Source organism: Excalfactoria chinensis, chromosome 4 (assembly GCF_039878825.1).
Source record: "Excalfactoria chinensis isolate bCotChi1 chromosome 4, bCotChi1.hap2, whole genome shotgun sequence".
Classification (NCBI taxonomy): Eukaryota; Metazoa; Chordata; class Aves; order Galliformes; family Phasianidae; genus Excalfactoria; species Excalfactoria chinensis.
Window position 1 is genome coordinate 36,012,168 of NC_092828.1, and position 22,089 is coordinate 36,034,256.

Below are 22,089 nucleotides of genomic sequence, written 5' to 3' on the forward strand. Positions count from 1 at the left end.
CCTGATCTAGTAAATGTGGAAGTTTGGTGGCCCTGCCAGGCAGGGGGGCTGGAGCTTCATGATCCTTGAGGTTCCTTCCAACCCAGGTCGTTCTGTGATTCCGTGTGACTGCTGGACGTAAGGATGTCACATTGCCTAAAGGCAGAGTGTGATGAATATTTAGCAATTATATACATACAGAAACAGCAATCTTACTTCCTTTTAATGACAGTGATAAGAACAGCAGGCGTATCCACTGCTAACTATTCCTGATTATGAGGACAGTTTTAAACTTGGTGTACAGATGATAAGGAGAGGGAGCTGTTGTAAACTGTCTTAGTTGACTGTTAATCTGTTGGCAAATTGGTACCAGCAGTGAGTTTTGAGAACTTAATCTGTATTTTCCTTCTACAGCATATTAATATTTGCTGTAATCAGCTTTGCTCCACAAAAAGTTTTGAAGATATTCGTTGTAGGTTATTGTCTCTGACATACCTGGGAATGTTACTACCCAAGGACCAACTGCACTACAAGTAGCTGCAGTCATATCAGCTTCACTGCTGAATTCTTTACTTCTTGAGTACACCAGCCAATGTCAGGACAAACACCAACTGTTTATCTTTGAGCCAGACTTGATTTAATTCAATTTCATTGGAAAAAGAAGTGTGAAGTGTGTGTGCGCAAGCTAAAATGTGGTAAATCCATTGAAAATGCTCTTATCCAAAAGAATATAGACCTTAGCCTAGCCACAAAACAATGGTATGTTGGCAGTATTATGTGTGGTTTCAAGTGATTTGTGTCGAGCTTCATCTTTCAGTTTTCTGAGTGACTCCATATTCCTTTACCATCAGTATTCATCCTTCCATTCCTTCAGAATTCTTACCTACCCTTGTAAGCCTTTCATCCTATGTAAGTAAGTTGTCACTGCTAGTTGATCAAGAATTACACAACAGATTCGCCAGAAACATGCAAGTTTCAGAAACAAAACTTCCATAGGAAATAAACAGATTGTCCTGTGCGAGTTGGACAGTGCCTCATATTTGGTGTTTTTTAACATCTCTGAAGTCTGGAAAATAGAAATTGTTTTTGGAGTAATTTTTTTGTTTGCCTTCACTCTGGGTTTTTAAAGCATGTGCTTCATGGTCTTACAGTGGTAATGAAGTTGAACAAGAAAAGGATACTGGGAATTCTTCCTCAGGAAAATGGAAAATTAAATGAGAAGAAAATAAGTATTATTTGCAGTGTATAGCAAAACGTATTGTCATGAGGATGATTCAGCTCATCTATTTATGCGGCACTGTTTTGAACTTCGTTACAGTTATCAACAGGTGGCAGTACAGCAATTCAGGTCACTAACTTGGAGAAGGATGTTTGAGTAGGAAATGTTCGCTTTCAGCTTTGCATCTTTTACAACACATAAACATCAGTAAAAGTGAAAAGCAAGAGCAATGTACAACCCACAGCTGGTGGGAAAATACATCCATGAAGATGTGAACAACTGAGAGAAAGAGCACAGCATATCTATACAGAACAAACTAACATTTTTGAGATGCTCTACATCCGAGAAATTTGTGGTACGCCTATGCAGCAGCATCTAAGCCCAGATGTCTGGGTTGATACAGACAAGATGGTGCCTAAATTTCTCAGTGGGGCTAAGTAGTTGAGTTATCCTAGTGTAGGCACAGTCCTCTGGTTCTAGAGGCTCTGCAGATGCCCATGTAATGCATAAAGTGTATCCTCTGCTCTAGCAAATAGTTCTAAACATATTGGAAGCCTAAAGCCTTATGTTAAAACTGAGAAATCTGTTTCAGGTCGTATTATGACTAAAGCACTATAATTTGAGTTAAGAGACCACAGATGAGCAAGATTCTTAGGAAGATAAAGTAGTCTGATCATAGGACTTGAGGGTCTGTTTGCTTGTCGCAGGGCGGTGTCAAGGTTTTTATTTATGTACTATAGACTGAACACAGCAGAGACGCTATTTCATCAGCTACTAATAATACTTCTGGAATCAGACTAACATCTTTAATCTATATTCATGAGGGCTGCTCTGAAAATAATGCCTCCTATTTTGTGATGTTAGCCACTGACGTCAGAGGCAGATGGTGGCGGTAATGCAGTAGAGGTTGAACCTTCCTACCAATATTCTCTTACATTTTGTTGTCATGTGCCAGATGGCAGCAGAGGGGCAGCCTGACAGAATGATGTCTGACATGGAAGTACGTGTGAAGCAAAGCTGTGGAAATGTGAAAAAAATTTGCACAAATTGACATCCATTGATTCTTGCTGCGTGTTGATGAAGTCTGGCCTGTGGATGTGAGCACAGTGAGGCTGTGAGTAGTACGTTTCAGCAGTGGTGACAGTGACATGAAAAATGTGCCACATTCCTGACAGTCATGAAGATTTTTATGAGTGTGGCACACAGGTTCTTGTTCATCGTGGGCAAAAAAAGACAAAGTCAATAGCTATGTTGAAAAACAGTGTTTTGTAGCTGAGAATTTGCTCTATCAAGTAGTGCTATTGTGCTCTCTGTATCTGCTGTAGTTTCCGTGAGAATAAATAGGAGACATTACTTCTATATTTTTCAATTTCCCTAGACTTTAAAAGCAAATTAATGTTTGAAGTGTGCTAACAGGAAAAGGAGGACCAGAGATTACAACTGGACCGTAACTTGATGAGATAGATCACCTCACAAATAGGAATGTAGATAAAGCAGAGGTATTTAATGCGTTTTTTAGGGCTCTAAGACTCACTGTGGGAGTGACGAACTCCTAGCCAACTCTGAACTTGTGCAGGATTTTCTGCTTCAGCTGAATGCCCAGTGGGATTCAACCTAAGGTACTCAAAGAGCTGGCTGATGTTATCACAAGATCTCAGTCAATCACCAACCTTAGGAAGTTTAAAAAGAATTAGTGCAGGATTCTGCACCTGGGGACAGGGCAACCCTGGATGTCTACACAGACCAGGGGGCAAGAGGCCAGAGAGCAGCCTGAAAGGGTTCTGTCAGCAGTAAGTGTGCAGTCTGAACTTGATGGTAGTCAATACATTTAAGCTATATGGCATATGTGGACTGCTGTGTGTTGAACACTGTTCACGTGAGGAGTCTTACGAACCACAGTAAGGGTTGAAATGGCTGGAGGCTTTTTAGGAAATGAACAAGTGAAAACTGTATTAACCAAAATTATTTAATATCATAGGTGTATAAATAAATCAAACCGTGAAGTCCTCAGTATAAACATTCAATTCACAAAATACAATAAATAATTAAATTAAATGAGACAATTGGTATAATAATAAAGAAACTTCTCAAGAAAAGTATATATTATACAGAATTGTATATACCGTGCTAAGACACATATTGAAGTGCCCACAATGGGCACTTATGACCAAAATCATAAATACATTGTTAAACCTCCCTGGGAGGTAATGAGCTTTTATGGCTTACTCTATGTACTCAGCTAAAGAAGCATTCTTCTCCTAACAATGCAGTCCGTACAAAGAGAGTTCACCTTATAAACAAAAATACATCAGGATTGTTTCACGTCTGGAATTGTGGTTACTAGTCCTCCCAACATCACGAGTTGAGCCATCTTCACAATATTCTCCTGAGAATAGTGTTGAAGAACAAGGTGATGTCGTCCTGAAGACTGATCTGCCCTTCGCTGCTTTCTTGTTCTTCATTTGGGGTTAAAATAGTACATCCTTGAATAATACGGTCAATCTTTCATAGTTGTCACAAATCAAAGACTTAATACGAGGCGTCAGCATTGCGTGAGTCTTAAGTGCATTTTAAATGTACAGAGAGTTCCAGAGTGGCTGTGCTGGCACTGCCCAGAAGGGTGGCATTTACTAAGAGCAACTGTGATGATGTTGTGATTAATTTTTCCCATATGTCTGAACTGGATTATCCAGTCAATACAGTTTTCTTCAGGATTTAGGGACAATTAACCCTCTAAGTTAAATTTGTTACAGCTTCTCGCTGTTTATTTGTGGGTTTTGTTTTGTTTTGTTTTAATCACAACTTCAGTATTTTGATTAAAGTTATTCTGCAGATATAAGAAATGGTCTTACTTTACAAATGAGTATATTGAGATTCAGAAAACCTACCAACCAACCTTCAGCCACTGCACTTGCTGTGATATGGTCCGTAAATGAAAAACAGTGGGACAAGTCACTAAACAGCAATAGCTACATTACTTAGTTTGTTACATGCTGCCTTGTGTACAAAAACAAACAAACAAACAAAAAACCAACAACAATCTGTTTCAGTGTTGGCAGGAATAACCAGTTAGCTTATGATATTCTGGTAAGGAGATGGCATTTTTTTTTCCTCTCTAGAGATCCTTCTCATGTTAAGAGCTGCTTCTCAGAGATTTATAATGATAAATAGTAAGTATTTAATGTACGGTGTTCTCTTAAAGCAAGCTAATCACATTCCGCCTCTGCAGCAGTGATTATAACAGGGTTTTGTAAAACACTGATTTGAATGCATGTACAAAATTAATGGAAAAGAGATTCATGAATCAGAAAAAAAAAATGCCTACCTTATATTTTGTACAAAAACGAAGCTCTTTCCCCATACATACAAGAGGCAGTTCATTTTTAGAATGTTAATCCAGTAATGCAGAAACACTGAGATATAGTGGAACATTACTCAGAGGGAAAACAGTTTTTGCAACAAAGAAAAGCAAAAAATAAAGACAATCTGAAGCAAAATTAACATCAGCCAGAAATGAGGAGATGGAAAGCAAAAGAACTCGCTGTGGAAACTTTGTTCACTGTTGCCCTGAGGATCTGCCTTCCTCCTCTTAACATATCTGTGTTTTGAAGAAGTTCACATTTGAGGACAGTAAAATTGTGGAGGCAAAAAAGCTTTTCCTGTTAGTTTTCCCACAGGCCGACAAATGTAAGAAAGGAAATGTTTTTAATAATACCTCTCACCGTTTCTGGAGGTAACTGAGCTTATCATTTTCCATTGTAACAATCGGTATAGCTTTCCAGTTTCCTTTATTACACTGCATTTCTACTAAGTAAAGTTGGGTGGAAGGTTAATTTTTACTGGAAGTCTTTACGCTCCCTTCCAAGAGCAGTGTTTTGTGGGGTTAATCTCTCTTTGGAGAGTAAATTAATAGCTGCTTCACAGACAGAAGAATCAAGGTCCAGAGTCATGGCAAGCAGAGTATTGTACATAATTAAGTTGCTAAAAAACTAGTTCTAAGTGATGTGATACTTACTTTTCTTAAAAATAAAACATAAAAAGCCAGTGCTGTCTCTGGACAAAGTTTCACAGAAATGCACGAGGTGCAGAAGCTGTACAGTGAAGTTTCCACATAACAGGAACTTGACAGATTTGATAGAAAAAATATGCTATTTAAACCGTTCTGAATCAAGAGTGAGCAGAAGAAATAGTGTTATGGTACTTGGATATAAGAGTAAAATATTTTGAGATGCTTCACTCTGAATAATCATGTTACTATATTTGCTGGATCTCTTGCAGTGGCTCGTCGTATCAACCATGAATTTGCCACGTTAGCTTGAAGGAGTCGAGGTGGAATTCTGCCTCCTGAGAGAAGCTTTTTTTTCCCCAGTGAATTCTACATCTCCACTTCAAGCATTTGAGTTAACGCTTTCCCCACTGAAACCAGGGGCAAATGCGCCATTAACTTCAACGTGGAAGCATGTCTGATTCATACCATACGGTATGTTCTGTAAATGTATCTCCACTAGTTCTGTGATAGTTACATGCAGGATATCTTTTTCCTAGTGAGCTAAGACACAATCTAAAAACTTATAAATAAAACTGTGTGTGTGGTATTATTGTTGTAGATAAGGAGATCAGTCCAAGTAGGAACTTGAGTCTTCAAACATACTGATAATTTTTTGTCTGATTTCTTTACAAAGTTTCAGACACTTATGTATGAGATTCATTTGAGATGAATGCGAAAATAGACCAGCAGCCATCTCATGCATTTCTAGTTCAGCATAAGGTGATAGTAAAGCCCCATAAGTGAGTCTTGCTTTATGAAATTACTGTTTGAATTTCACTGTGAGATGAGACTAGGATTACTTTCAAATCCGCATCATTCTTATGCTTAGCCATCCAAATAAGCCTGCGTAATATTCTGGGGAGAAGCTTTCACTTACCACACACACAGCACAGCAAAGTAGCAATGAGAAATATTTACATTTTTCACATTGTCTTAAGGAACATAGTGTCTGTTTTAAATAGTTGACTTTCAGCAGCCTTCAGCTCTGGTGTGTCCACAGTTCTTGAATAACTGTGAAAAAAATGCATTGTTAGGAAGAACAGAAAATACAGCTATCGGTGCTTATGTACAAAATGTCCAAAACCAGACAGGAAGATCCAAATCTGATCGATTACCTTTTGCATCAGTTTTGAAAAGCTGTTCAGAAACTCCTGGGGTTTTTTTCTCTCATAAGATTCACATGAAGACTCACAATGCTGAAAGATAAAGCAGAGCGTGCCACTTTTTAGGAGGTCATTGTAACTGTAAATAATACCTGAAGACTTCTTACTGAAAAAATCTAGCTGATTGTAATCAAAGCCTTTTATGAATAGTAAAACCAAGACACGGGCTAGTTCAGAAAGGGATTGAAAATAGTTGCTACACCTTTCATTTACAATTTTTGCAGTATTCCCTGTTCTTTTGCCCTGTACGTCACATACATAGTTGTAATCATTAAAGCGCATACATGCAATTGACTGATAGGATCAGAGTGTATGTCTCTTGGAAGTGCAGAAAAAATGATGTTTTTTATTTCCAAAGTAATGAAAGATTGATCTGGTTTTCTAACAAGCTCTAAAAGTTCTACTGTTAGAGGTGGTTCTCTTGCAGAAAATAAGGAGCAATGAGCAAGACTGTGAGTAATGGCAGGAAATCTTACCTCTTCAGAGCTTGGGAAAATGGGTCTTCTCAAGATCTTCACAGTTTTGGTGAATGTAGCATTTACACGGCTGTTTTTTGGCTGTAATTTCAGTATGCCATTCTGGAAGCATGTTACAGCTGTGTGCAGGCATCCATCCTAGGGCAGGAAAAGAAGAAGTCATTTTAAAAGGAACATCACAGCACGGGTGTTGTGATTTTTATGCAAAATTAAGAATCCAAGATGCACATTGAGAAGATCCAACAGTACCTTTTGTTACATACAGTTTTAGATGTGCAAAGAATCCTTTCATTTTCCCATTCTTTGACAATTGCTTAAGTATGTCCTCCTCAAATACATGCCAAAAGTCTCCCTTTGGATATTAATTATGACAGCAGCCTGCCTTTTCTCTTTCATGGCGTGGCTGCACATTCATTTTTTATTATGCTAGCAGGCTACAAACTCTCCAGAATCTCCTTTCCTGTGTGTAGCTGTTTTCCTCACTAGGCATACAGCTGTGGAAAATACCACCAAAGCCAGCCTATTGTCAACAGAAAAAGAAAAGCAGTGTTTACTGTAGCCCATTTCTAACGTGTTTTCCATTTTCCAAAGAAACACACACTTAGAAATGCTGATGATGCATATTAGAATGGCTCCAAAGACGTCACCTTTATTTTGCATACCAACAGCCACCAAAGCTGAATCTTGTCTGATTTATTAGATGCCGCTGCAGCGTGCTGCTTTTGCACAGATAAGGCAACCTTGGTGTATGTTGTCTATAGCAAACGTTAATAGCATCATCTTATGTTGGTTAGATACAGCATTTTATTTTCATTAAAAACCACACTTTTGTGTTTGTTTCAAGCATTTTACCGTAACCAGACTTGCTTACTGGAAAAAAAAAAAAAAAGCACTCTTTTTTTTCAAGAGATCGATTTTCCAGCTGAAACTGAAAACGTTTTGTGCCTCATCCGTGATGAGCTGAGAAACTAGCACGTCTCATACATGCTGCTTTTTCTTTTTTCTGTTTTGCTGAGTTAACAGTTAGCTGTAGGCAGGCCGACAGTCAGAGGGCCACAAGGATTGCATTTTTGGTATGTTGTGATGGGTTCGGCATTTTGATGAAGAGGCATTAAAAAAGTGTGCATTGCTGGTAAAGTCGGAGGGGCACTAGGCAAATGTGAAAAATAGCTGTGCCAGGGGCAGACATTCTGCACCTGACTCTAACTTTACAGATTGCCCTGAAAATCCTTTACTTCCTGAACAAGCAAATATTTGATGTAATAAAAGTAGTTGTCTTCCTACATATTCCAAGCCTAATTCAAATCCACCATAAGCAGGTCATCATGTAAGTAATACTATGATATTCAAAGTGCAGTTATCTGAAATACTTTTTATTAAACCCGTTTTCGTGCATTAAGGTTTAACTGCAACATTAGCATGCTGTAATTTATATAGAATCATAGAATTGTTGAGTTGGAAAGGAACTTTAAATGCCATCTAGTTGAGCTCCCTTGCAGTGAACAGGGATACCTACATCTACATCAGGTGCTCAGAGCCCTGTCCAGCCTGACCGTGAGTATCTTCACCACCTCTGGGCAACCTGTGCCAGTGCTTCACTACCCTTAGTATAAAAAACTTCTTCCTTATAACAATCTGAATCTCCCCTCTTTTTGTATGAAGTCATTTCCCCATGTCCTATCTCAGCAGCCCCTGCTGATGAGTCTGTCTCCTTTCTTATAGTTTCCCTTTAGGTACTGGTAGGATGTATAATATATAGAGTATAATAATAGAATGTATAACATATATATATTTCAGTAATTCAATAAATGTAAATTTCACCCCAAAGAATGAAAACCTTACCGGTGTGATTGCTGGTAATAATTACTTTTCACAATTACTCTTAATAATTACTGTTAGCTTTTTATCGGTGGACAAACCAGCATCGATCTTGGAACCTTCTAAATACCTAAATTCTTTATCTCCTATACTTTTTGACAGAGGTACCCAGGACCTCCCCAGAGTCAGCCCGTAAAGCCCTGTGCTGTAAATGAACTGTTGTCTTCCTTCCTGAGGTGATGGTGTTTTTCAAGAGAAAAAAAAAAAAAAGCAACAACCTGATGAAGTGATTAGTCACTGGCTGTATTTGCTTGTTTCTGAGGTAGCAGTAAACTCTGCAGTAAAATGACGGTGAACCATCTGGCTCTTTTCAGTTTGACAGTACGAGTTAGAAAGAGTGCTAATGAAAAAAAACCCAACAGTTATGTTGGCTGCATTACTTTCTGCGCTGCAGTTGTTTCTAGCAATGAGACGGAATGGAACGTATCTGTTTTGGTCATGCTCCTCTATGTCTATGGCAAGTCAAAAATGCACCCAACCGTAAATCTTAGGCGGAGGCTAACAGCTTTGTGAAAAGAGGTGAGTTCTTTTCCTTTCTTCTTGCAGTTTGCAAAAAAAAGTTTACAGTGCTGAGTAAAACACCTTTATACTCTGCAAGTGGGTTTTTTTGTTTTAAATATGCACGATGATTGCTTTTGCACGTTGCTTAAAATTTCTTACATTCTGAAATAGGTGTCCACACCCACAAACACGATGGGTAAATTTAAGATAACTGATAACAACTTAACAATAACAAGTCTTCACTGCATGTTGGGGATTATCAAAAGAATGCAGAACACAAGCACGTTTCTAAACTTTTAAGACGTGCTGTTATTTGTAGCATTTCATTGTGCTATAAATCTCACATCCTGCCAGTGTGTAGATGTGCACACACTTTCTGTGACTCTGGCATAACTTAATACATACGAGAAGTTCCTGACTTTGAATAACACATAGCATCATCATTTTTTTAAATGTATAAATAAATATTGGTATAAAAAGAGATTTGCAGGGACCTGCTGTGCTTATTCTAACAAATCATAATGTAAAGATAATACTTGCAGAATGCAGCTTTGTCTCCTCGTCTGTGTGGTAACACAAGCTTTGCTCACAAGAAGTCTGGCAGAAACCAGTGTGACTGCATGAAAGGAGGTGCTATGTAATATAGCCTTACAGTACCACTCTTGACATTTATCTCCAGTGTGAGGGAAAGGGGATCCATTCAGGCTCTGTTCAGCAGTGTTGCCAATGCACTTGGAGCTCACAGTACCTGCAGGCACTTCCTCACCCAAAAACTGCATCCCCAGGAGTGTTGGTAGTCACTTAAGTTTTGTACTCATGGCACTGAGTGAAGAGAATACCTACAAATTTGAGTCTGTGGATGTGCTAGAATGCACAACTTAACCTATCACTAACCCAGTAGCTAAGACTGCGTCATATAAAGGCTTCTGGCATGAAAAATCCAGGAATAAGGAACTTTTATCAAAGCATTTTCAAACCAGCTTGTACTAAGAGTTCTAGGACAGAAATGTGAAAAGGAAGGCATCTAGCATTTGTCAGTGGAAATAACCAATACAAAATACATATGATATAGTTAGAAATGTTAAAGCAGTCTCACCACAGGGTTTTCTGGTGTGTGCAGCAATTCGACATCCTACAATAGAAGAAATGTAAGTTAGAAAAGTTTAGCATTTGATTGATGCCCTCAAAAGATGTACTCAATACATAATACTTGAAAATAATTTCAGAATTAGGACAAATGCTTTGCTTACCTTATCTTTCACTACATCTTTTAGTTGGTCAATTGTCTTTGCAAGCTGTTTGTATTTTGTTGCTTTTGGTGGAGCTGCAGTCAGCACCATACTGGAACAGAAGAAGAGCGTACAGAAAACAATCATCCTCTCCATACTGATGAGCTTTGTTGTGCCAGGAGCAAAGTTGTGCTATCCAAGATGAACACTTCAGTTTGAGCTGTGCTCAGGTATGCCACGCACCTACCTATATATTGGTCTTTGATGCATATGTAAAACCCACCCATTTCAGTTTGGAAAGCTTTGAAGAATGGATTAATGAGTAACCCTTTTTTCTTTTCCATTGGCTAGGTGAGTTTGTGCGTAGGGGGCAGGGATTGATGGAGTGAATTAAAATATGCCCCATCTGCACATTGGACAGGAAAAAAAGAGAAAAGGGTGAATTCCCATTTTCGCTTTGAGTCAAACAATGAACGTAGTAAAAAGTAGATGCTTAGAAACCACAGGCCCAGGTAAACAAAGATTCTGCTTTTTTTTTTTTTTTTTTTTTCTCCTGCTTCTTGCAGCAACAAATCTCTTCAATTCAATTGAAATTCATTCATATCATGCTGATGAAATATGACAGGACTTTCAGAACGCTAATTTATCCTACTTTTCTTTATAGCTCCAGAGGATATGTTGCTTGTCCTAGCTGATGTCTGTGAACTGCTACCTTTACACTCATGCATGGTTTCTGCAACTGCTGTGAGTAGAAGGTCATTTTCACATTTAAGCCAGCTGAAGTCTACTTTTTACTTCAAACTGATTTCACATATTTTAACAGTGTGCTGGTGAACATGTCCACTGGGGACTGAAAGTGTGTTTGCAGGGGTCTGAGCTCATGGAGATCCATTGCTACAGGAGAAGTGGATTCCCATCCCACACCCATTGCCCAGATGGGCACGATACTGGAGGACCAGGGACTAAGTTGCTGTCAGTCCCTCAGAATGTTATCACATTGAGGCTGTGACTGAGTGGATATGGCAGCTAAACATGTTAAAGTGCACTTACAGTCCAATAGGCTGAAAACTTTCTCCTAGATGAAGCAACCCAGTTCCAAATGTTTTACTCCCAAATGAAGACTAGTGCAGAGCATACCCCATAACGAAAGCCTTATTTTATTGCAGTTAGGCTGGAGCTTTGCTTCTCTATGCAACTCCTTCAATGGAGGTTCTCTGAGACCAGAGAATTCTCTTGAGAATGAAGAAATGTCTTCATGTGGTGTGAAATAGATTAAAAATGCACTTAACAAAATTAAATGGAGAATAAAAACAGCAGAATGATCTGAATTAAGAAATAAGTCAAATTCCTGTGATTTCCTTCAAAATTGTTGCCTGCTGCAATGAAGTATGCATGCTACTTCTGAGGAAGCAGATTTGAGATTGTTACTTGAAAGACACATTAATGGTAGGAGCTTTTCCAACAGATGTCAGTAAGGAATGTTATCTTATGGGGGATATCTCAGTTTCCTTCTTGCTAAATGAGTGCTGTGGCATTTGTAGACATTCCCAAATATACTCATTTTGTTTGTTTGTTTGTCTACTTGTTTACTCATTATCAGTTTCCTCCAGCCCAAGATGTGTTTTCACTGCTCTCACTCACTTGCTCTGAGCACACAGAACAGCCCTGTGTGAGCAAAGGGGACTTCCGAGCTGTCACCTCTAGGAATCTTTTCAACACCACTGCTCCTAATACTTCATCACAAGGAGGTAAAATGTCTTTAAATGACCGTTATGTACTGTCATACATTGATAATGATTATCAACACTGTTGTATGACCATTAAAAAGTTGCTGTGGAGAACTGGTAGAGGGCAAATAAAATTGCGCTTCTTCACTGTGATAAATGAAAAGGTAGCTAAGTGTCTTAAATCTGGGCCTCTTGAAGTTTGAAGATTTTAGACAGCTTTGAGGATGCTCTGCAAAGTAGAAGGAATTTGGACTTCAGTTTGGTGTTGTCTTTGCTTGGAAGGCCAGTCTGTGTAATAGCTGGCGCTCTACAGAATGCTTCTGTGTTTATCTGTCTGGGGGGTCAATCAGACAGTCAGATGGGATGACTGATTTCTGTCCATCTCAAAATCTCTCACCATTTAAACTGATGTGTTTGTTTTCTGTATACAAATTCCTTATCATTCAAGCTGATTCTTAAAGTCTGCTCCTCTTTAACCTGAATCTTCATCTTCTCTCTAGGCTATTGACTAGTAATTTAGAGGAACATACGTTGTGTTCTCAATCCAGTTTTTGATAATGCCATTGGAAATGTTCATAGTTAAGGTGCAGACTGGTGATGTATTTGTTTCTGCCTTTTTTGTTAGCATTTCAAAATCGAATTTTTTTGAGAAGTTTCTTTGATCTCAGCTTCTATAGGTGAACACGGTAGGTCTGCTGGCTTTTATTTTAGGTAGCTTTATTTGGTTGATAGGTTAGAAGGTTTCCATTTGGATGTGAGGATGACTCTGTTAGCTTATTAGATGGCTGGCAGTTACTCATGCAAAAATGCCACTGCATTCACCAGACAACTTCAGGACCACTCAAGAACTTCAATTAGTGCTGTCGGTGTATTTTTAGGAACTCCGGGCTTGAACAGGCAACACAGAGGCATCAGCTCCTACCCCCTGCCATGACAATATGTCACAATTATTTAACAGTTGTGTTTACCTCCATAGTTGGTTCTTAAAGTCTCTGTGCTTAGCAGAGATATTCTTACTTCCAGCCTGGAGGCACTGATTGTTAGCTTAGTCTCTTCTGTTCTTACACTGATGCTGTCATTCACCTTAGATCATTTTCTCCTCTGACCAATGTTTCCTCATTTGCTTAGCTTAGAGAGAGCAGTCCGACCCCTTGTGACGCCAGACTAAGCAAACTGATGCCTTGAAGTGTACCTGTCCTCTAATCGTCCCATCCATTCTGCTCTGCACACCTCTATTTGATTGGCAGACATCTCTATTGGAATGGTAGATAATATTCTGGATGAGGACCCAACATCTCATTGTACAGTATCAATAATATTTTATTGAACCATCTGGAAGTGCTTGACTTATTACTGACTGAAATTACATTTCTGTTAGTTCTTGGTAATTTGTTGAACAGGAGTAATGCACGGCTGCGTTCTGGATATTACTGTGTCTCTGGGAGTCATTTTCAGATTCCCGGGACTGTACTCTCACACTTGACCAAGTCCCACAGCTGTATAGAAGAACCATACCTGTGTAGCTAACAACCATTTCAACTGTCATCTTTTGTTGTTTTTTCTTTTCCTAAAGTAGTGATAATTAAGGCTCTAATGCAGTGATCAGAGTTTAAATTACTGCAGTTTCTAGACATTGTCTGAAAAACAGTGAGATAATTGTGCATGGATGGTCCTGAGATAAGTCACTTTGGGAAGGGAAGTAATTACAATGGCAGACAAAGGCAGCATTAAATTCCCGGAACCAAGCTTCGACATGGTGAGAACTGTTCTAAAATTCTCTCCTTGTTTAAAGGAGGTTGTGTCAATGCAAGCTTCATATTTTAAACAAAGAAGCTGTTTTGTCAGACTCTGATTCTCCCTTCACGTTTAGGAATATTTAATGACATTGCAAAGTAAGGGAGAACCCTGCTCATAGCTGGCAAGCTGCGCATGCTGCATGTAGTCCTAAAAACCCTTTTTATACGAATGCACTGTAAAAGGCAGTTTGTAGTATCAGAGGAGACATTAATGCAAATGGTAGGAGGTGGTTAAAATCCCTGTGTGTTTTACAGTGAAACCTTCTGTGTGAAAGAATGCCTGTACAACAGGAGAGCACTCGGGCAGCAGGCATTTAGTGAAGCATTGTCACTTAATACCCAGAAGCATCACAGAAATATGGCAGACCTCATCTCTTTACCGGTCCAGCAGGATAATTCGTGGGTTTATTGGCGGTATATTAATGAGACGACTCTATCCAAAATATTCCTAGGTTATATCTATGATATCATAAATCAGTTATGAAGTTGATGGAGCATTTAGAATGGGAAGCTTAGCAGTTATTTGGTAATGTGATAACAAGTGATTGCATATCATTTCTCTAAAGCTGTACAGTCTTCTGTTTTGTGTTAGAGGTTCTAAGAGCATAAAAATTGAAGAAAGGCACACTGACAGAGAAAGTGAAATGTAAGGACAAAGAACTTCCTTTGTGTCTAGGCAGTGGAGAAAACTCCTTGATATCCCTCTCATCAGATAAGAGTGAGCAACATGGTTTTTATATACGTCACTTCTCTTTTGTGGCTTAGGAACATGCTGAGTCAAATAATGATACTCACTCTCACACTGTCGCCTGCCTGGCCATGGAGGAATGGCAGCAGAGTGGAAATCTGAAAAACCTCCCATCCCTGTCCCATTAAGCCGAGTCCTCCTCTTTCCTTTTTGCGACATTGCCACTCAACACCCAAGTACTGAATGACTTCGACCCTGAAAGCCCAGTTTCCCCACCCACATTTTCCTTTACAGTGTAGCTGAATGGAGGCTTTTCCCATAGCTTAGTCATTGCTATGGCTCAGCCCCCCTCAAAAAAAAAAAAGAAAAAAAGGAGAAGCCTGTAATGCACGGAGCTGCTTTCAAAGAATTTTTGTAGCTTGTGTATGTGACATTCCACATAGATGCCATCTGCATCACGGGGAGAGTGTCGGAAAGCAAACTGGAAAATGAAGAGGACCTCTGTAAAACAGATCTAAGGAATGTAGTTTATAAAATATTTCTGACAACTCTCTCTGAATGTTATTTTGTTCTTGTTAACTTTGTGTAATTCTTCTGCCTTTTAACTTTGCTTAGAAAAGATGAAAATGAGCTACCAAAAGCAGGAAGAAAAAAACTCTTCTTAGCCATAAGTTGTATTTACTATGAAAATCAGGATAAATACAACTCTCAATGTGGTGAAAAGACACTGAAAAATAAATAGACTGCATACAGTACAATAAAATTATTGAGATTCTCCATAATGATCTTCCACAGCGTTATGTTACAGACAATTTCTAATCCACATTGAAGTCTAACATTGGCAAATAAATAGATCTCGTGCAGTAGATAAGGAATTGGAAGAACAAAGGGAGCTACTGTGCCAGGAGACTGTGTATTTTTGTCCTTAGATAATGAACTGAAAATAAAAGGGATGTCATGTAAGAGCTTTTAATACAGAGGATTCTTATTATTATCATGTAAGGGTAATTACACTGAGCAGAGTATTTGTGACAACTTCCAGTTGCTGGGAAGCAAGGAAAAGAGCACAAGTGCTCATCTGGCTGAGTTATGAAGTAGAATCTTACAAGTTCATTATTGGTGAGTCAAATTAAAGTAACTCCTTTGTACTCCATCTTTCTTGCTTCTGGATACTGAAAAAGCAGAATCATCCTCCTTTTACTCTTTATGATATGGTAAAGATTCCATCACTATAACTGCCCAACCAGACCAAAGTCGCAAGCAAGATATTCCCCAAACATGTAGAATGTCTTCCACATATGTGACTCCACAAGCCCCAGTACTTGTGTCTTTTAACTAGTACAAAGTGATGGATACCTGGAGCAGAACTAGCTCACAGCTCTGGAGCTGGCAAGGCAACATATCTGTCCCACACATTTTTTCAAATCCAGAGGTTGAGAAGAGATAAATATAACCTGGTATATAGTACAGAGAAATCACCACACAGATTTCTTCTGTTTGCAGAGAACTTCCATGAGTGTCAAAGAAGCCCCGTATCTGTGGTTCATAGTAGGGACTGAACTGGTACCTAGGTGCTGTGGGTATGCCTGTGTTCAGCCTCTGACTATTACCAGGTTTAAATATCATTATTTTATGTGTTGAGTAGCGAACATCAGCTACACTATAACTTCTGGTTCTTGATTGCAGTTAGGGCTGAGATGCTGTGCCACCACACAACAGAAAAAGGCGATGTAAGAATGAAAGAGGCAAGGATGGAAAATAGAACCTGCTTTCAAGAACAGGCAGAGACTTTCTGAATCTAGTGCAGCCCTGTTCATGTTTTTGTCTAAGCTTTGGAAACAGTTTCAGCAAGTAAAGATGCATGAGTAATGCAAAGCCGTTTGCAAATGTTCCCATACTGTCTCATTTGCTTTGTTCTGGGCATTACTGTCTTAGTGTTCCTTTTTTTTTCCCTTTTCTTTTCTTTCTTTCTTTCTTTTTTTTTTTTTTTTGGAAGGAGTGACAATGACTGCAAAGCAGAACAATTTAACATTAACAATAATTGTATATTTGTTAAATACCAGGCACATCTTGCTCCTTGGTCAACCCACTTATGTTTGTTACTCGTGAAGTGTGGTTGATGTATTTCTTATCAACAAATAATAACAAAGTGTATTGAGAAATACCTGCATTGAGACACCGAGAGCCTGAGACAAGGCTGGACCAGCTTTGCTCAGCACAAGATACTCAGAAGAACTGTCCTTTGAGGCCATGTCACTTCAAGTGTTATTTCCTTTAATTTTGGAGCAGCCACCCACCTCCTAGGTAGCTCCTTTCTCTGCATGTAGGGTGAAAGAAGCTGGGTCCCTGAGTCTAGTCTTCTGCCATTGCAGGCATCCACGTCATCCAGTCTCTTTCACGCCTCAGCTGTGCGCTCCTGCATAAGTTGTTATCAGTTCAATCTTGGTGATGATAAGAGCTCAGAGCTTTTGCTGTGCTTGTACTGTGTTCCAGCTTCTATTGGGCGTCTTCGTTTTTATTTACAGCACATTTTCCCCACTACTAAAGAACAGCCACCTTCAGAAGACAAGGCAACAGCTGTTAGGATATCAAGATAGCAATTTGAGGACAGAAAGTAGTTCTTCAGCTGAAAGACACAGGTGTACAGGGAGTTGAGGGCTATAAGCAAGAAAAGTCAGTGTTCCTTTTCTGTATTGCAGCATTGAAGTCTCCTGCAGCAGATGCATGGTGGCATTTCACTGTGGCTCTTCAGATCTTAGGAAACATGGCAAATGAGTGTGCCATCTTTCTACCACAGGAGGGTTTTCTATATGTAACATGTTTTGGAATAATTCCATTAAGGGACAGTATGGCCTGAGGCGTGACAAACTGTGATGTGGTGGTACTGAAACCCAAACATAAATGTCCCGTCCATTCAAAATGTTCAGAAAGAAAAGTCGAATGAGATGCATGCAGATACTGGACAGGGAACAGAGAAAGCAGAACAGCACAAAGAAAAAGTCAGCCTTTGTTAACAATTTATTAATGCTTATGAAGCGAGGGAACAGAAGTTGAAAGAGATTTACTTCTATTTTACAATAGAGTGAAAAACAAACCATTACAGGCTCAAAATGGGCAAATCTGTTGCAGTTTCTGGCTGTGTACGACATACAAAAACTACTCCACTGGCTTTTGGGCCTTCCTGTGATGTCAGTGTTGACATTCAGTCTGTATTTCAACATCAAAATGAGAGGTGTGTTATGGATTTTGGAAGTCATTCTCTGGGTTCGATGAGGCTGCTGTGCTGCTGTGGGATCTCTCCAGCAGTAAAGTTGTTTCCTTACTGCTTGGTCTAGAGCAAACAATGGGACGCAGATAGTGATGGACTGTGGCCTCTCTTCTCTCCAGCAAATCTGTACTGATTTTGCCTTCCTTACAAATACCTTCTACATCAATTTATCTTTAAAGTCAAATACAGTTTTTTGCTTTTTATGTTTTACTTTTTGTCATGTCTTGGTAGAAGCAGATAACTGAATACGACTTTTATTTCTAAATAGTTTCTCTTTCTGGTTCTTTTGTAGTACCAAAATATTGCAGTCTTTAGATTGTACTGCTGATCATAAAAGTCTAAGTGTCTGTGTGTGCATACAGTTTTTATTAGAATTATTTATGATACTTCTGGTTTAAAGATTAGTAAACTCATCAACATTGTTCTCCTGCCATTGCTTTTGTTTCCCAGGTCAAGGAATTGTGTCATGCCATACCATGCTGGGCCACTTCTGTGGCACAGTGTGAAATGGTGAATACAGAGGAACAGCATGAGAATACACAGGAGGATGTGGTCTGCCTCCCCTTGAAGTGACTCCGCGTATCTGCTTGCAGACCAGCTCCTCAGCTTCTATTGTGCATTACTACACTGAGTGCTGCAAACCACTGTACCAGCCATCAGGTGCTTGTGCTTCAGCTCCTGCAGCAGAGAAGAGGCTCTGTTGTCATGCTGTGTAACCAAAGGAGCCAGCCCTGCAAACCTCAGATTGTAGTAACACAAGTGTCTTCTTCAGCAGCGAGGCTGTTTAAAGAACTTCCTACTCCATGTCACCACCATTCTCTTGTGGCTCTGCATCACAGTGTATTGGTCTTTCAGGAGCCTCTGTAACAGCTGCTGGTATCACTGAAACAATCCAAGTTCAAAATCCTTCTAGCAAACACCTTGAGAGTTTGCTTGTTCGTTTTACTTTGTTTTAATTAGAATTATGTTACTACCAGCTCCGCTTTCTCCATAGCACAACTGGCAGGTTTACAACCAGCAATGCATTGCTAGAAGTCAGAAACTCCTCTTCTACTGGCTCTGCTGCAGATCAAAACCATGGATCGCCTACGCAACAGTATCTCCTAGCACACAGGGCTGTGGGGGCCACTGGGTATCACTGAGCAGCAGTATTCCAGGAATACTAATTGGTTGCAAGTACAAATAGAATTAAGCCTTTTCGCCGTGGCTGAAGTATAGTTTCTGACAGAATCATTTTAAGGAAGAGAATTTAGGAGAGTCTTGACTCAGCAGTCTGGTCTACATTTAAAACTTGCAGGTATTATGTCACTGTTTTGTTGAGGCTTGTTTGTTTGTTTTGTTTTGTTTTGTTTTTCCAGGCAGTTATATCAATAACATCTCTGATGTGTTTGCAACTATACCAATATATAATTGTCTTAAATAGGAATATTAGTTATTCCATTTCTCACACTCTTTGAGTGTAATGCACTTTGTTATGACTTTATACTTCAGTCAATGTAGTGTTTCATTGCTCGCAGCAGGTTAGGGAATGCTTGGAGGTGGCTGCCCAATACTGTACTTAAAGATAACACTTGAATGCAGTATCTCTGGAACAACAACAAACAAGCTTTATTTGGTCAGTTTATTCAGAAATCGTTTGGTCTGCCTTCATCTACCACCAGATGCATATAATGGACGTGGATGAGTGTCCCCGCATCCACAGATACATCTTTTATATGTGCACTTGTGCACATTTTAAAAGCTAAACGACACAGTTGCTTTGCATAATGAGTTTCATTTTTTTTCACAGGTCAGCACCTTTAGCAAAGCCTGGAAAAACTATTGTGTGATCAGTCATCGCACTGAAGCGGCAGCACCCGTTTGGTAGTCTTGGACAAAAAGCTGAATGCTGTGGTTTCAGTAACTTATCATTGAAACCTTGTGGTTCCGTGTAGGAGGTTGCACAAGCTGGACACATCTGACATCCTTGTTTCTGAGCGGTGAAATCTGTACATCTGATTTATGAAAATTATCTCTGGTGTGATTTTATTCTTTTTTTTTTAATGAAGTCAACATTATATTTTCCCTGCATTCAGTGGAAACAATAATGGAAATGTTTGAAGATGTACCATGAACCCGTTTTGACCTTAAAAGGGAGAGTACTAAAAATATTCTTGATTTTGATTAAGTTCTAAGAAGGAAATTAAAATTAAATACTTGGAGTTGCAGTTGAGGATAAAGTATTTCTCAGGTAGTGAAACAAACAGAGAAATGAACTGTGAGAAGGTGTTATGAAATAAAAATCTCCCAGGTGAGGATAGGATATAAAAACAAAAGCGACACAGTGAAGTATGGTAGATTAAAATAAACCAGGGTGACCTCATTGCAGTCTTCGAGTACCTAAAGGGAGCCTATAAACAGGAGGGGAGTCAGCTCTTTGAAAGGGTAGATAACAGCAGGACAAGGGGAAATGGTTTTAAGTTGAGGGCAGGAAGATTTAGGTTGAATGTAAGGGGGAAGTTCTTTACTATGAGAGCACTGATTTGCTGGAACAGGTTGCCCAGAGAGGCTGTGGATGTCCCATCCATGGAGGTGTTCAAGGCCAGGCTGGATGGGGCCCTGGGCAGCCTGGTCTAGTATTAAATAGGGAGGTTAGTGGCCCTGCCTGTGGCGGGGGGTTGGAGATTCATGATCCTTGAGGTCCATTCCAACCTGGGCCATTCTGTGTGATTCTTGGTGTGTGTGTGTCAAACTGGTAAGGTTACATGCAAGGAAAATGCAAGGCTTATCTGCATCTTAAACAATTGAAATCACATCAAACAAACAAAACAGTGTAAGTCATCACTCAATCAGTTAATGCTTTTTTTCTTTCCTTTTCTTATGTTTTCTGCTAAGTTCAGTGAAATAATGCAGTTCCTTGACAAGTGAAATGTGCTGATGTTGGTGCAAAGGGCATCACAGCAGGTATGCGTAACTGGAACTGGAGGGAGGTGAAAATAAATTTCTTGGCTTGTCCAAGCTGTGTAACTTGAGAAGAAATACTTCCACATCTGCATTGCCGAACTGGAACTAGGATCCACCATGGACTCTTACTTCCTCACTTACACTTCTGCCTTCTGCTCTGGTGAGTGCCTACCATCATGTAAATCCCCAGAAAGATGAGCTGTTGCAATAATAGATAGCTGAACCACTAATAGTTGCAAATCACATTCCTTTCTGTCACAAGCAGCAGAACTGCAGTTAATACCAACAGGACGTATTGCCTCTGAGAAGTAAATTAGCTGGAGCATTTGTGCCACTCTCTGTGGTTAAACATAGTATGCGAATCTAGGGAAACATACTTAAAATAATCAGAGACCTTTGAATAGAATAGACGGGGGAAGAAATAAAGCATTTGAGTTAGGAAACAAAGTTTTGTGCTAAAATACAGGGTCATAGGATTATAGAATGGCTTGGTTGGAAGGCACCTGTAAGATCGTCTGGTTCCAACTTCCAGTGTAAATGAATGACCCAAGGTGAAAAGCAACTACTCAGTGGGAGTACAAAACTCTGTCAGGAAGCTTTAGTCAAAGGTTACATAATACTTCTTTGTGAGCAAAGATTGAAAGTGTCATCACCTACTGTCGAGGGAGGACTGTCAAGTTTCATGTTAATAATTTTCAGTAATTTCATTTCTGTATCAAAACATCAATAGAAAACCATAGGTTTTAGTTCCTTCCTACTACTCTATTGGTTCTGATAGGAGACTTGTTTCTTCTCAAAAAGGAGAAAAAGAAGTGTTACTCTATTGCAATGCACTGGAAAATGAAAATGTCTTGTTCTGCATGTGTTTTCTTTCCAGAAACTTGAGCTGATAATCATTACAACTGTAGCTGCAAGTAAGTATATAAGAAAATGGCAAAATCGCTACCTTAAGTTAATTTTCTGGACAATGTCATTTTTATTGCCTGCTACTTATGTGCTTGTTGCAGACTTATCATGTGACCCCAGATTCTCTGAGCGTACCATGCTGTTTCCCTGAACCAACTTGTGGGAAGCTGAGAGAAAAATGAGGATCTGCTGCAGGTGCTATTTGAAATCAATGGATGCAAATAACCTTTTTTTCTCCATAATCATTGCAAGCATGGAAAATGTAGAT

At 39.3% G+C, this 22,089-nt stretch overlaps 1 protein-coding gene and 1 long non-coding RNA gene across 2 annotated transcripts; one reads left to right on the forward strand and one right to left on the reverse strand.

Annotated features, from left to right (window-relative positions):
- Positions 1-5,586: 5,586 nt before the first annotated feature.
- On the reverse strand, positions 5,587-10,649 carry IL21 (interleukin 21). The gene is made up of 5 exons (XM_072335791.1): positions 10,515-10,649; positions 10,361-10,396; positions 6,886-7,023; positions 6,362-6,442; positions 5,587-5,739 (listed from the first exon to the last, which is right to left on the reverse strand). Exons 1-5 carry the CDS (start codon positions 10,647-10,649, stop codon positions 5,587-5,589), a joined length of 543 nt encoding a protein of 180 aa, XP_072191892.1.
- An 8,968-nt stretch (positions 10,650-19,617) lies between these two features.
- LOC140250882 (uncharacterized) lies at positions 19,618-21,826 on the forward strand. Its single transcript, XR_011903317.1, has 3 exons — positions 19,618-19,989; positions 20,847-21,075; positions 21,793-21,826. It is a non-coding gene; the product is annotated as an uncharacterized lncRNA (long non-coding RNA).
- Positions 21,827-22,089: the final 263 nt, after the last annotated feature.

Coding starts and splice junctions, on each gene's coding strand:
- IL21 (XM_072335791.1), bottom strand. CDS start 10,649: ATGGAGAGGATGATTGTTTTCTGTACGCTCTTCTTCTGTTCCAGTATG. Junction 10,397..10,514: donor AAGATGTAGTGAAAGATAAG/GTAAGCAAAGCA, acceptor CTTCTATTGTAG/GATGTCGAATTGCTGCACAC. Junction 7,024..10,360: donor ACACACCAGAAAACCCTGTG/GTGAGACTGCTT, acceptor TTCCTGCCCTAG/GATGGATGCCTGCACACAGC.